The sequence below is a fragment of the Melanerpes formicivorus genome, unplaced genomic scaffold, assembly GCF_026170545.1.
Source record: "Melanerpes formicivorus ecotype bairdi unplaced genomic scaffold, bMelFor1.0.p_v2 SCAF_6, whole genome shotgun sequence".
NCBI lineage: Eukaryota > Metazoa > Chordata > Aves > Piciformes > Picidae > Melanerpes > Melanerpes formicivorus.
The window spans coordinates 8,954,775-8,968,786 of NW_027142358.1; the positions used below are offsets into that span (position 1 = coordinate 8,954,775).

A 14,012-nucleotide genomic window follows, 5' to 3' on the forward strand; every position below is an offset into this window, starting at 1 on the left:
CCCAAGCAAAGTTTTCAACCCCCATGGCCTGCCATGGCCCTCCTACCCTGGATATGCCTCTGTGCTTCCCCACAAAGCATGAGGGAGAGCCATCTGTTGTGATCATGCCTAGCTCTGAAGATCTGAACTGGGGCTTTCAGCAGAATGGCTGTGCCATGGGGCTGTGCCAGTATACATGCTCCAGGAGCCAGGAATGGCTGTGGCTTCAAAGCAGAGAAAAGGTTTCTACAGCAGAGCCCTGCCAAGTGCTTCCCTAGGCAGGTGCCCCAGAGCCAAGACATGCAAGAGCCTGTGGCTGCAGCCAGAACCAAAAAACCTTAGGGTCTCAGAGCTGGCGTGCTCCGATCACACCTCCCCTCCATGCCCTGTGGGCACACCATAGGTTCCAGTGTGTGATTTCATGTGGTTCCCACCTTATTCTGCTTCTCTGGCTGTGCCAGAGCCTGGGTCACCCACAGGAAAGCAGCGCTGGGGAGGGGCAATAGGAATGCTACAGAGGAAATAATGGTGCCCGGACTGCTGGGCAGTACTGAGGAGGTACAGGTGAGGTCTCTGGGCACAGAGCAGACCCTCTTCCAGCTGCAGAGGCTTTGCAGCACCTAAGCCCGCAAAGCCCACGGGCATGGCTGTGACCTGGTGCTGGTGAGCTGGCATAACTCACAGGAACCCGGCCGCATAGGAATCGGAGAGGTTGTTCATGCCTCCGGACGAGGTCGCACCAACGCCTTCCAGCCAGATCTTCTTCCCTGGTGTGTATGTGTTCACTACCTGGGCGAGAGATGAAAGCAACCAAAACGACTTTCACAAACCTACAAGTTAAAGCCAAGGCAAACATCTCCTGCACTGTGCCTTGAGAAGTCTTACAGAGACCTTTAGCCATGGTGCTGCTGGGCAGTCAGTGCCTGTCTGACCCTGACACAGTCACCAGGTGTCTTCAGCACAGCTGGGTGGCTGAAGACTATTCCTCACTCTCTCCTCACTGCTGCATGTCCTCCTACCTATCTTCTGGTGCTGTTTCAAATGTTCCCTCCCAAACATGCTCTCATGCTCCCGGTCCAGACCCTGCTTTTTCCCTACGGTCTCCCCCTGCATCCATCCTACAGGCCACCTTACCATGTCACCTCAGCTTTCCATGTCCCCATGTAAGGTTGCTGCCAAGCACAGTGAACACCCAAGCCCCAATGGTTCTAAGGTATGGAAGCACTGAGACACTTCTTGGATACACATAGAGGAATGCTGGGCACCCAAGAAGAAAGCAGTGGATGCTCCCAGGTGTGGGAAGAACCAACCACAGGGCTGAGCAGGGACTGCTTTGCCACCCAAGGGGTCATGCAGGTCTGAATATGCTGTCCCACCCCTTACAAGGCTCCACTTGGCAGCACAAACACCTGTGAGATGCCAGGTGGGACAGTACGGCTTGGATGGCCAGAGCTGACCTCTCCCAGCATGAGCAACCTCCAGCACCACAAAACGCTCTGTCCTCTCTCATGCAATCCCACTTCTCCAGGCCAGGCAACTAGCTCCCACGACCAGATGTCTGCAAACCCAGCAGCCCAAGGAGTGCTCCACACAGCCTGATGGATCCTGCCCCATTAGTGAGGAGCACTGGAATGTGCTGGATGGACTGGGATCCCTCAAAGATGTTAAATACGCCAGCTCTGGTCTGCCTCCCACTCACAGCCTGTGAGAGCCGACATCCCTGACTGAAGCCCCAGAGGTGTTGGCATCCTGCCTGTAATTATCTAAGCCCGCCACCTTCCCCCCGTCGGAGAGGAAGCAATAAAACAGGGAAGTGGACAAGCCCAGCTGCTCTAATCAGCCCCAACAGGATGCATGGACTCAAAGCCAAGCTGGAGGCTATTAGCACCCAGCGCTGTGCTTTTGCTCAGCCACACTGGCATTCCTGGAACAGTCCTTCCCAGGCCCTGCTCTGTGCAGACCAAATCCTGCCCTGTGGTTCCCCAAACCCGCACAGAGGGCAGCTCCTTGCTGCCTCTGGTTTGGGGATGGATGGGGTCCTGCTCCCTTCCCAGCAGGTTCCCAACCTGCAGCAGAGGTGGGAAGTGCTGCCAGTTTTGGTGAGGTATTGTACTTCCAGCAGGAGCAGAGTTGGCTGGTGCCTCTTGATTGCCCTGGCACTGAATTCACTGGCCACCCCGCCATGCCTCCCCACAGCAGGAGGATCATCTGCATGCATGGAAGATTCCCAGTTTGTGCCAGAGGACTAAGCAAGTGGCTTCCCTCCTCCCGTTTTCCTGTGAAGACCCTTGCATCCCCTTTCGTGGGGCCTCTTTGAGTTGTTTACTCATCCTATGGTTTCTTCCCGCAGGAATTACAACAGTAAGACATTGTAGTGACTGGTTTGGTATAAAAACCTAGACAAGACAGATGGACATCTCCTACAGTCCTTAAAGCCTTCCCTGCTTCTTAGGTGTTCCTTATTTCTTCCAGGGCTGACAGCCCTGGCTCCAGTATCAGCCAAAGTTGGGGAACTCTGTGGAGCTCCCATACCCTACCCAGTTGCTAGAGATGAGAGCTGGGTCTCCCAGCCAGTGGGAAGAGGAGGGCTTGCTGCAGGCTGAGCTAGCCAGGCAGAGCCAGGGGCTCTGACACTGCATGCCAGCAACAGCTGGGTTTTATAACACAATCAAAACATGATCATCAGGAGGAGAAAAAAAAAAAACACAAACAGTTGTTCATAATGATCTTGATTCTCCACTAGTGAAAATCACCCTGGAAATGCAACTATCACAACTTGGCAAGCAACATTTTTAGGTGCTGTAAGTGGGGCAAGATATTGCAGAAGGAGCCCAGTCCTAAGCAGGCGCAGCACCAGCTGTGCTCAGGATGGTTTGGTACTACCTGGCTGTTTCAGACAACATTCACATTGCATGCTGCTCCCTCCAGGAACAGTCAGATGGGAGACTCAAGCCAGTTGGCTGCTTCAGAAAGGCTGCCCCAGCCCAGGAATTCAGCCCACATTCCAGCACACCTGTGTAGTCCACGCCACGCTGCAGCCCACAGCCTCCCCAAACCACCACACACCCCACCCTGGGGCCAGGTATGGTGCTGCCTGGTCGTTCCTCCCATTCTCTGCATAAAGACCGGGAGCACAGCCACCCTCAGCAGCCACCCTCCATCCCTGCCCAGTGCTAGCTCCCCTGGGAGCGCACTGGTTCTGAGGCTAGAGCCCTGGGCACAAGCTGTGCCAAGGTCGGGCAGCCTGGGCACGGTGCCCTCGCCCGTTGCAGACCCTTTGCACTCACGCACTTTCTGGATTTTCCTGATCTGGTCAGACAGAGTGTCTAGCAGGCGTGTTTTCAGGAAGTCTGTCACTTTGGCCACTCTTCCATCAATGTAGTAACTGGAAAGAGAATAAGACAAGAACCAGACAGCTGATCATGGCTTTACCCTGACCCACATCCTCCTGTCCCACAGCTACCCCATACCAAAAAGCTTCCTCTTTTGCTCTGGGGTGTCCCTGCTTACACACTGCCTTCCCCTGGCCACGTCTGTGTCTGGCAAGATGATTCCAGTCTCTGAAACAGGGCATGAGGTGGATGCATCCTGAACATCGAGCATCCTGCACTGCAGAAACCATGGGAAGTTTTGCACCTCCTTAACTATTATTGGTGACATGCTGGAAGTGGAACACCATAGGCTGGGATAAAACCACCAACTAGAAAAGCTTTGCAATAACCCTCTGCACTGATCTCATGGAAACCCCACAGACAGACTCTCTGACATGATGCCAGTGACAGCAGCACCTGGGAGAGAGACCAGGGAAGGAGATCCTGTGAGATCTTCTGCTCTTCCAACTTGTCCTCTCTGTACCCTTGTCTTAGGGACACACTGTTTTCAAAATGCAGGTAAGCTACTGGAAAGATATGGGATGGCAAAATGGAAGATGCAAATCTAATGGTTGACAAAAAGGGTCCCTTAGCCACAGGAGGTCACTACACAGACACCACGGAATGGAAGGGTTTCAAGCAGCAAATATCCTCTGAGACACATTGGAAATTGCTGCATTAATAACCCAGGAGGTGATGGGACAGGCTGCTCAAGCTCCTAGGTGCTGGAATAACTATATCACTCTGCCCAGCTTGTGGGCAGAGCCTCCTCCATTCAGTGGTTGGTCTGGAGGGGCAACTGTATAGAAAAACTTCTGGTCTGAGCAACAGAATTGCTGGTGGATATCCTGCTGCAATAACAAGTCTCCAGGCTATGTCTGGATGGTGTTTCTGAGACAAGGATTAGCAGCTGTGAGGTACATGGGCTGAGGGTCTGCGCACCAGGGCGAATCCTGCTCCCAGCACCTCTGCACCATTTGCAGAGTGCTTGATCTGCCAGCAAAATCCACAACTGAATCCCCCACTCAAGAAATCTGTGGCCATTAGCTGCAGGGGAAGTCCTGCTCTTGCAGAAATCCCTTCTGCCCTGGGAATGCCAGAGAGTGTTTCCCATACAGAGAGCTGATTCCTGCTCTCCATGTGCTTGCTTATATAAAACACATCTATAGTGCAGCTTTTCTTGATGTGAATCATCTGTCTCCAAGTGAGGGAGGAAGGCTCTGAAATGCCTCAATACCATCTCCTGGCTTTAGGACATAAGGTGACACAGTCTGTCCCAGAGTGAAAATACCCTGTGGCTAGAGGTAACGCCAACTGGTTCCTCCTGAGGAAATGTCTGGGGCTGTCATCTCTGCCTCCATGCAAGGAGCAGTGGCAGTTCTTGCACGTCTTCCAGAGGCTCCCCCCAGCCTTGCAGGGATACCAGGATGTTTGCTGCAGCATGCATTGGCATACCTCTGGGACAGCCACTAGGTTAATAAACAGGTTTTGCAAGAGAAACTTCCTGAACCTCCTCCTCCCAAATGTGCAGCACGCATCAACCACTCAACATAGCAAGCCCTAGTGCATGCTGGAGCTGTGCTGGGGGTACAAATGTGCACAGGACTTACAGCAGCTCTGGCTGGGGCTGTCAGGGCTCAGCCATTGCCTCCCATCTCTCACTGGAGGCACATCCACTCAGCATCCGCCCATTACAGACATTCTTCTCCCTCTCTACAGACTCCAGTGAAGCCATGGGAGCTGTGATACATAATGAAGAACTGGGGTCTGTAGAAAGGTAGACTCACCTTTCCAGGGCTGCATAACATGCCATCTCATCTACACCAGCGAGCAGCTTTAGTGGCCACAGTGGCTGGAAAGCAGGAGCATCCTCAAAGGATGCCATGGGCATACTCAGCCTCGGTCAGAGCACTCAGCACACATACAACACACACACATAAGTGCCCAGAAAAGATTTTTATACCTAACTGCTCCAAGTCATTAGCCCAATAAGAGAATAGCGGCACTTGGAGCTGTGCAGGGCTGCAGTGAAGGGGGAACACCACCAGCACGGACTGTCTCAAAACAGAAATGCATTACAGGCTCAACTTGTAAATGCATGAAACAAGAAGGACCTTCTTTGTCAACCTTCTCCCCAGCACTTGGTCCCAGCTGTGTCCCCAGGAAAGCATGGGGATCATGCCAGTCACCCCCAAATTCCACTCCAACGTTGTGCAACTTGGGGAAGGAGCAAGAGGTATTTCTTTACATCCTCACTGGAAAGTGCTAGGGGCAGAGATTATCTCCAGGAAGGATTTAAGGAGTGTTCAAAATCATTCTGATCGCTTGTACACTATCAAACTGCTGGCTGCTGGGAGGAGAGCAGATCTGTGAGCAGCAGGCAGTGGTGGGGTTTACAGAGATTACTTTTAAAGGCAAAATTACAAAGCAATGGACTCTGGGGATGGCAGATGTTTGGATTTTAGCAAAGCACTTAAGAAGTGAACTGAAACGATTTCTTCAGACTGCCATGGACCAAAACCCCATCACCTGGGCCAAAAACTGGGTGAGAGGCCATAAAAACAAGGTTGTGTTGATTTGGAAAAGATGGAGTTAGAGAGACCCCAGTCTGTGTATGCCCTCCTCAATGCAGCAGGCTTTCTGCAGGGTTCAGCTTGTCTCTGTGAGTCAGTGTGATCCCAGAGCTCAGAATAAATCCCTCAGAGAGCAAAAGCAGCCTTGCACCTCCTCTTCATCCCATCCAAGCATAAGGTGTGCTTTTGACCCACAGCTCCACTGCCAAGGGAGAAGAGTATCTCTCCAGCAGCAGCCTCAGAGGAGACTCTATCCTCCCAGGAGGTAGCCTAAGAAAGTACTGCTGTGTTGAGCACAGACAAGGCCCTGCAAGGAAGAGAAAAGCTCCAGCCACATTTTTTGCCACCTTCACTAACAGGACCGGAGAAACAGAGACAGGTAGAGAGAGGAAATGCAAAAATAAACCTGTTTCAGTATCACAAAACCTTGCTGCTAGCGTCTCTCCAGGGAAAGCAAGAAGGGGAGTACCTCACTTTGGGTATTTGAGCATGAAAACAATTGCAATTTTCTCTAAGATGGGCAAAGATTTCTTGCAGATCTGCTTTGGAAATTCTTGGACACCAACAGGTACTTCTCAGCTTCCCCAGACCGAGAAAGAGGGAAAATGGCACCAGTTGCACAAGGCTTGCAAGGAAGAGCGAGACACTGGTCTTTGCTGGTAGCAGGCTACTCAGGAGCGAGTGAGCTGTTTCCAGCTGTAGGCTTCATCATTAGCCTTTTGAGAACTTTAACCATTGGTAAAGGCAGCATAGAAACCAACAAAATGCAAACAATTGACAGCCCTTTAAAGCAGAAGTGCTCATTAGGCGTGGATTATTCCCAGGAGCAAAGGCTGCAGCTTTGCTGATATTTGCAATGACTCAGTGCACTTGACTTAAAAAAAAAAACCACCACCAAAAAAATCCTGAACAGTCACAACTCTCCAACCTCTACAAAAGCCAACAACAGCTGCAGAGAGCTCCAGTGCTGACATCCTCCAGGCAGCAGGATGGTGTTTGGGCAGATGGGTCAAACGAGCCCCAGGGGTTGTTGTGTCCACATCCTCCTCTCTCAGTGCCAAAAGGGTCTGAGTGCCAAAGGGGGCAAAAGGACAGGCCCTCTCCAATGCAGGTAGAGGTCTCTGGCAGCCACAATTCTGCAGAGGTAGAGGACATGTAGCTCACAGACAAGCTATTTGTCTCCCAACACAAGCTGGCGGATCTTTCAGTAGGCTCTGGCTATGATACAGCACCAGAGTTGGGCCAAAGCCTAGAAGATACCAGCATGGCCACCGTGGCCATGAACCATGCCGTTTCTTGTCATACAGGAGAGAATAGATATGGGCAATTACATACAGATCTGACTCATTGTGTCCTACAGTTTGATGCCATTACCTCTGCAGGCAGACAGTCTGCAGGAACATGAGAAGAACCAGCCAAGGAAAAGAGTAATCTAGCAACTAAATCCTAGACAAGGAAAGAGTCTCAGGGGAAAGGACATGTACTTTGGGTGCCCTGTTATGCTATACAAAGCTGAGACCAGTTCTCTCCCTTCCACTTATATTAGCCCATTTCTAAACCCCCCATTTGAATATGCCTTAAAACCCCAGGATGGGATCAGTGGGAAGACTCTGGAGATAGCCAAACTAGAGCACGGCACAGGGGAAGGACTCAGTCAAAGCCTGGGCAGCATTTTGTGCCTGTGTCAGGAGGTGCACCACCCCAATTCCCAACCCCCATCTCTAGCTGGAACTGTAGTATCAGACTCAAGACACAAGGACAAGAGTTGGGAACAGTACTGAAGCAGGGCTGAGCACAGCTGACTGTCAAAATGTCTTTGTTCTTGGGCAGGGTGCAAGGTTAGGATGCACACAGGTGCCCAGTGCCCCCCAACAAGGGATGGTTCCAGGCAGCAGGGCACTGGGTGAATGTGATGCTGGCTACACATCTCTATCCTGTCACCTTCAGGTCTTGTGCTGCCTTGAAAATGGTTTTCTGGAGACATCCACAATTTGCTGCATTGGACCGTAAGCACTGTCCCATGTTTAATGAAGGTAGTGCACTGGCTCCTGGGCAGCTGGTTTCATTTACCTCCTCTTTCATATTAAAGAGAAACCTTTGCCCCTATTATCTGACCTCTTCTTCTGTTGCAGTTAATTACATTAAAGCCCACTTCCCAAAGCTCAGGAATTTCCGGATCTACTTTGTTGTCTGCTGCTACAGGGAGAGTCTGCTAGGAATTAGGGGACCTGCCTGTCGGGGATGCTGAGCAGGGCAGATCCCTGCTGTCAGCATGACACCCTACCACCGTGAAACTGAGACACCTCTGCCAGCAGAGGTGGTCCCTATCCCTGAGCATCTTCCTGAGACTGCAGGACAAGACACAGGGCAGCCCCAATGCTCCTCCCGGAGAGTAAAGGTGGGATGTGACCTGCTCCCCCAGACCTGTGGGCACAGGAGAGAGATGCTGCCTACCTCTAGTCAACTAATAGAGTGATTTGCTGTTGGAATGGGCTGCCCAGGGAGGTGGTGGAACTACCATCCCTGGAGGGATTAAAAAGATGTGTAGATGTGATGCCTAGGGACATGGTTTAGTGGTGACCTGGCAGTGCTGAGTTAATGGTTGGACTTGATGAACTCAAAAGTCTTATCCAACCAATATGATTCTGTACTTCTGTGATACTATAAAGTAATCATTGGCTCATCTCCATCTGGCCAGAGCATAGCTTTGCCCACTGGCTTGCCATTCTCTGCACTGCTTGAAGGAGGGTGCAGTACCACAATCTTGGCCAACCATTAACTCAGCACTGCCAGGTCACCACTAAACCATATCCCTAGGCATCACATCTACACAACTTTTTAATCCCTCCAGGGATGGTGACTCCATGACTGCCCTGGGCAGCCTACTCTAAGGCTTCACAATCCTTTTTAGGGAAGAAATTTTTCCTCATGTCCAACCTAAATCTTCCCTAGCAATGCTTGAGTCAGCTTCCTCTTGCCTTATCACTTGTTACTTGGAAGAACAGACTGACCCCAACCACTCTACAACCTTCTGTCAGGTAGTTGTAAAGCGTGATGAAGTCTTCCTGAATCTCCTTTTCTCCAGGCTAAAGAACCCCAGTTCTTTCTGCTGCTCCTCATAAGATTTGTGCTCTAGAGAAGTATGAGCTCAGATACATACCCTTGGTACATACATTGAGGTGTGTATACACATGCTGGGCAACTCTCCCTCAGCAGCTTTGGGAAACCTGCCCCCTGTGACTACCTCATGAGCTTCTCCACACTCAACATGTCTAAGCTATAAAAGATATCACCCAAACCAAGCCCAGTAAAAGCATTTCAAGCAGCATCTCAGACATGCCCACATGCCTAGGCTCTCTGACTCTCAACATATGGCAAGTGATTTTTCCATCTTGGAGGATAACATGGCATTCTCCAAGAAGCCACTGGCTTTGAAGATACAAACATTTACTCTCCCCATAAGTAGTAGGGATTTGTGCGTCAGAGGCAGCGTCACATAAGGATTTGCCCTTTAAATAGATGCCAAATTTGGAGCTGTGCACAGGAGTTTGGATGGAAAAGCAACCATACGGACTGAGAGAGCGCGCCTGGGGATGGAACTGGGCACAACTGCAGGCTTAAGTGGACAATGAATCTCTATTGTTGCCTTCCAGTATCTTAAGTGGGGCCTACAGGAATGCTGGTGAGGGATGTTTTAGGGTGTCAGGTAATGATAGGACTAGGGGCGAACAGGAAAAAAAGTAGAAATGGGTAAATTTAGATTGAGTGTTAGGAAGAAGTTCTTCACCATGAGGCTGGTGAAATACTGGAGGCCCAGGCAGGTAGTAGAAGCCCCATCCCTGGAGGTTTTTAAGGCCAGGCTAGATGTGGCTCTGAGCAACCTGCTCTAGTGTGAGGGATCCCTGCCCATGGGGGGGGGGGGGGGGGGGGGGGAGGGGCTGGAACTAGATGATCCTTGAGGTCCTCCCAACCCTAATGATTCTATGAATCCTCACCGTGCGTAAGGACAGCAGCACCGAGCGCCGAGCTGGCTGTGGGAAGGTTTCCGAGCAGCGAAAACCTGCACCCAAAGGCTGAGGTGGCCGACAACAAACAGAGCATTTTACTCATAACCAAACACAACAGACTAAATCAGCAGGGAAATGCCAAAACTCTTGGAGCCACTGTCGGTTCCACCTGCCCCACCCTCCTTTAGTGGAAATTCCCTGAGCAGTTTCAAAGCCATTCACACATCCCGCTCCAGCAACATATCACTTCTGAAGAGGGAGGGAGGCACACATGCTGAGTTACATGTGTAAGTGAAACCATGCTCAGCCAGGCTGGCGAGGAGGCTTGTTTCCACCCGGTGTCACTTTCCTGTCAGATAATATTTCAGCCCTCGTCGGTTTTCACACAGAGAACAGGGATCCTTGCAGCGTATTCCCTTCTCAGTTCCCTTTCTGGAGCGAGGAACAGAATTTTCAAAGGAGTAACAGCTTTGACAAATTTATAACCAATATCCCAGGGGAACGTTAGCGTTTGGAACAGAAACGTTCGTACTTGAAGTTAGACAGCAGATTAGTTGCCTGCTAATAATTTTCTTCTTGGATACAAAAGAACTTGTTTTGGTTTGTTTTGCTGTTTGGAGCAGAGGGATGAGACAAATGTTTTGACATTTATTCATAAACAGTACAGAAGCCCAGCTCAGAGCTGTGGCCATTGCCAGTCATAGAAGCACAGAACAATTTATGTTGGAAAAGACCTTTGAGATTGCTGAGTCAAATCATTAACCCAGCATTGCCAAGTTCACCACTAAACTAGTTGTGCAAACATGTACAGGTGCAAGATCCAGAGCTGCAAACCCAGGCTGGGTGAGAAGTGGCTCCTATGCTGCAGTGGAAATGGGTCCTCAAGCAGTTTCTCAGATCTGCCAACTGCCACGAGGAGCTGCAGCAGCCCTCCTGCTCCCAGCCCTCGCTGCTTTGGCATGGCCACTCAGCACTACAGCCTCCAAGCACTTTGCATCGATCCAGTGTAAGAGAAGGTTTTAAAGCAGCTGTGTGAGCAGGTTCCCTGCACACCAGGATTAAGCTCCACATCTGAAGCCTGGAAGTTTGTTCCTTCAACTCATCCAAGGGCTTGGCGCAGCGATCAGGCTCCAGTGCAGAAAGTAAATTCCTGGACTAAGTAAAGGTGATCGGCACATCGTGTAATCATGAAAAGCAATCTCCCAGCTGAAACATAGATCACCACTGCACAGCATGAGCCTGTAAATAACACAAACCCTGCTCTGAATGCTCTGCTACCCCACTGCTCTCTTTGCAGCGAGCTCCTGCTGCTGTCTGATAGGGAAGCGCCAGCAGCCAAACACCAAAGCAATCAACAAGGCAGCACAGCAAGGAAACTCCCTGAGGACCAGGTCTTGTTGAATGTTGGTCGTGCCTGGTGCTATAAACCACTCTAATATGCCAACAGTCACTTCTGCAGGAGGCTGCAAGGCTAACACGCAATCACAGAGACTGTGGGTGCACTTCCAAGAAAAACTCATGTCCTAAAACCCACTCAAGATGGGCTTTACAAACCATGCTACTACACTTCAGCAAAGCAACCTGAGCACCCCACAGAGGGTAATTGTGCAGCATCAGCTTAGGGAATAAGCCCTGTGGGCAGCACCCACGAGCTCACCTTGTCCCTGAGACACTGGCTCCCGTGCTCAAGGCTGGTGCCCTGCATGAGAAGTTTAACGCAGTATCACAGCAGATTCACAAGGGGGTCTCATCATGGTTTGTGCTTCATGCCTGCCTCTGCAATGTGTCCTTTCTGTGGCAGGAGAGAGTCCTGCCTCCCCCACCAACTCTTTTTTTCTATTAATTGTGGTGGTTGCTCCTGTGCTTGCACACTGCATCACCTTTGCATTGGCATTTGCACTCCCACTGCAGAGAGCCCCAGCCTGCTGGGGAGCCTACCTCTGGCCACAGTGTGCAAACTGGGACAGCTGGAAATAAGAGGAAGAAACAGATGTTTAGGGATTTTCCCTCAAATAAAACCTTTCCCTTCATTCAGTGCTTGTCACACTCAGTGGTACAGCTCAGAGCTTGCTTTGCCCTTCTGAACTGCAGCACATGTAGGAAACAGGAGAAAAAACAAGTATCAGCATCCCCCTGCCACCCCAACTGGGGCTGATTCTTGGATGTTCACTCCCTACTTATTGACATCAGCTCCTGGTTGCAGCACAGGACAGTGGTGTGTCTGTGGACACCTGAGACCCTTACAAAATAGAGCAAGGACCAGGGCATTAGGCTAAGCTACCTTCTCTCATCTGAGCCAAAGCAGAGTAACTTCAGGCCAACAGACATGGGGAGATAGTCATGGGACTGAAAGGAACAGGACTTTCAGATTGTCCCATACATCTGTAACATGTGGCATTTGCTTTGCTGTTGTCCCCACCCTGGCCACCACTCGAGCTGCTGGCCCAGGGACTCAACAGACTAGCACAGGGATTTGCAGCAATCAGGCAGGCTAGGGATGCAGACAGTGGTGGTTTAGCCTCTGTCTGAGCCACAGTGGTAAAGGTTAATGCATCCCCTTTTGTATTTGTTCGGGGGCTCCATAAGGAGGGACAGAAATTCTTTAACCTGTTTAAATGCAGCATGAAGACAGCGGTGGCTGTCACAATCTGCCCCCATTCATACCCAGACAGTGCATCAGCTCTGCTCCCAGCATCATCTGATCACTGCAATTAGTGTTAGAAAGTAGAAGGAAAGATGAATACCTACTGTTGCCAGGTAACAGCATCCACAGTGCTGCCAGCCACCTTCATGAACCTATAAGAAACAGAGGAAGAAACCACATTAGTCCAGTGTTGTCACAGGGGAAGTCCTAAAATAACCCATTTCCATTCTATATCACAGGATACCAAAGGAGGTCATCACACCCATAGACTCTTTCTAATGAAACTGGTGTGTCTTTAGTTGGAAAGAATAAATGACTTTTCATATAAATGCTTGCAGCAAGCACAGCTGAGAATAATGGAGTCAAACCCAACTAGCAGCAGAGCTCTGGGCATCATTTTAGGGCAGGTAGGGAGAGCTTTCAGAGCACAACAGCACCAAGGTAACAAGATCTCGGGGTATGATGCACTTAGTTCTGTAACTGCAACAACTCTCAATAGAAGTTAAGAAAAAGGTTTTAAATGGCCATCTTAAAAGAAGACACTTCTTCACAGGCTCACAGGCTGTTAGGGGTTGGAAGGGACCTCCGAAGATCATTGAGTCCAAGCCCCCTGCCAGAGCAGGACCATAGAATCTAGCACAGGTCACACAGGAACACATTTGGATGGGTCTTGAAAGTCTCCAGGGAAGGAGACTCCACAATCTCTCTGGGGAGCCTGTTCCAGTGCTCTGTGAACCTCACAGTGAAGAAGTTCCTCCTCATGTTGAGGTGGAACCTCCTGTGTTGTAGCTTATATCCATTACCCCTTGTCCTATCACTGGGCACAAATGGGCAGAGCCTGTCCCTTCCCTCTTGACAACCAGCACTCAGATATTTTTCACTCAATATGTATTTAAGCTGAGGAGCTCCTTGCCCAGATTCAAGCAAGAACTGGAAAAAATGGAACAAAATGAAACTAAAAAGCAGCAAAGCAATTAGATGCAAAGACACCACCTCAAACTCAGGAAGCCCCTGAATGTTGGAGGACGGGAGGAAAGGCTGGAAAAATACTGCTATGTGCTTCCCTTTTTTTGATGCTGTTTCTTTGGCACTGGCTGTTAGCAAACTGATGGGATTCTGAAAGCCCAAGGAGTTACTACATTCTTATGCTTAGAGGCACAAATAGGAAGAGACATAAAGGTACACAGCGACTGGACAGGCACAGCTGTCTGCTGTGGAGCTGATGCATTTCAGAAGTGATAGCATATGCATATGACAGGAGATACTGGCTTAAGCAGATGAATGCGATGAGAAACAAACTGATCAGCATCAATACTGTCTCAGGCTGCTCAGGGACACAATAGGAATCACATAACTGCCTGAACCCACCCAAGACCCAAGGATCAGTGGTACTGGGTCCTGCAAGCTCCCCCAGGACAGCCCTATACTGAGAGTGGGG

General features: G+C 50.3%; 1 protein-coding gene across 5 annotated transcripts in view; it reads right to left on the reverse strand.

Moving 5' to 3' along the window:
* HPSE2 (heparanase 2 (inactive)) overlaps positions 1 to 14,012 on the reverse strand; it is a 119,593-nt gene that overhangs the window by 16,389 nt on the left and 89,192 nt on the right. For all 5 annotated transcript variants that reach the window (XM_068139582.1, XM_068139580.1, XM_068139579.1 and 2 more), the window contains 3 exons: positions 12,679 to 12,726; positions 3,271 to 3,364; positions 662 to 768 (listed from right to left, as the gene is read on the reverse strand). In XM_068139582.1, the coding sequence (XP_067995683.1) occupies positions 662 to 768; positions 3,271 to 3,364; positions 12,679 to 12,726 (249 nt within the window). The remainder of the gene's footprint in view (positions 1 to 661; positions 769 to 3,270; positions 3,365 to 12,678; positions 12,727 to 14,012) is intronic.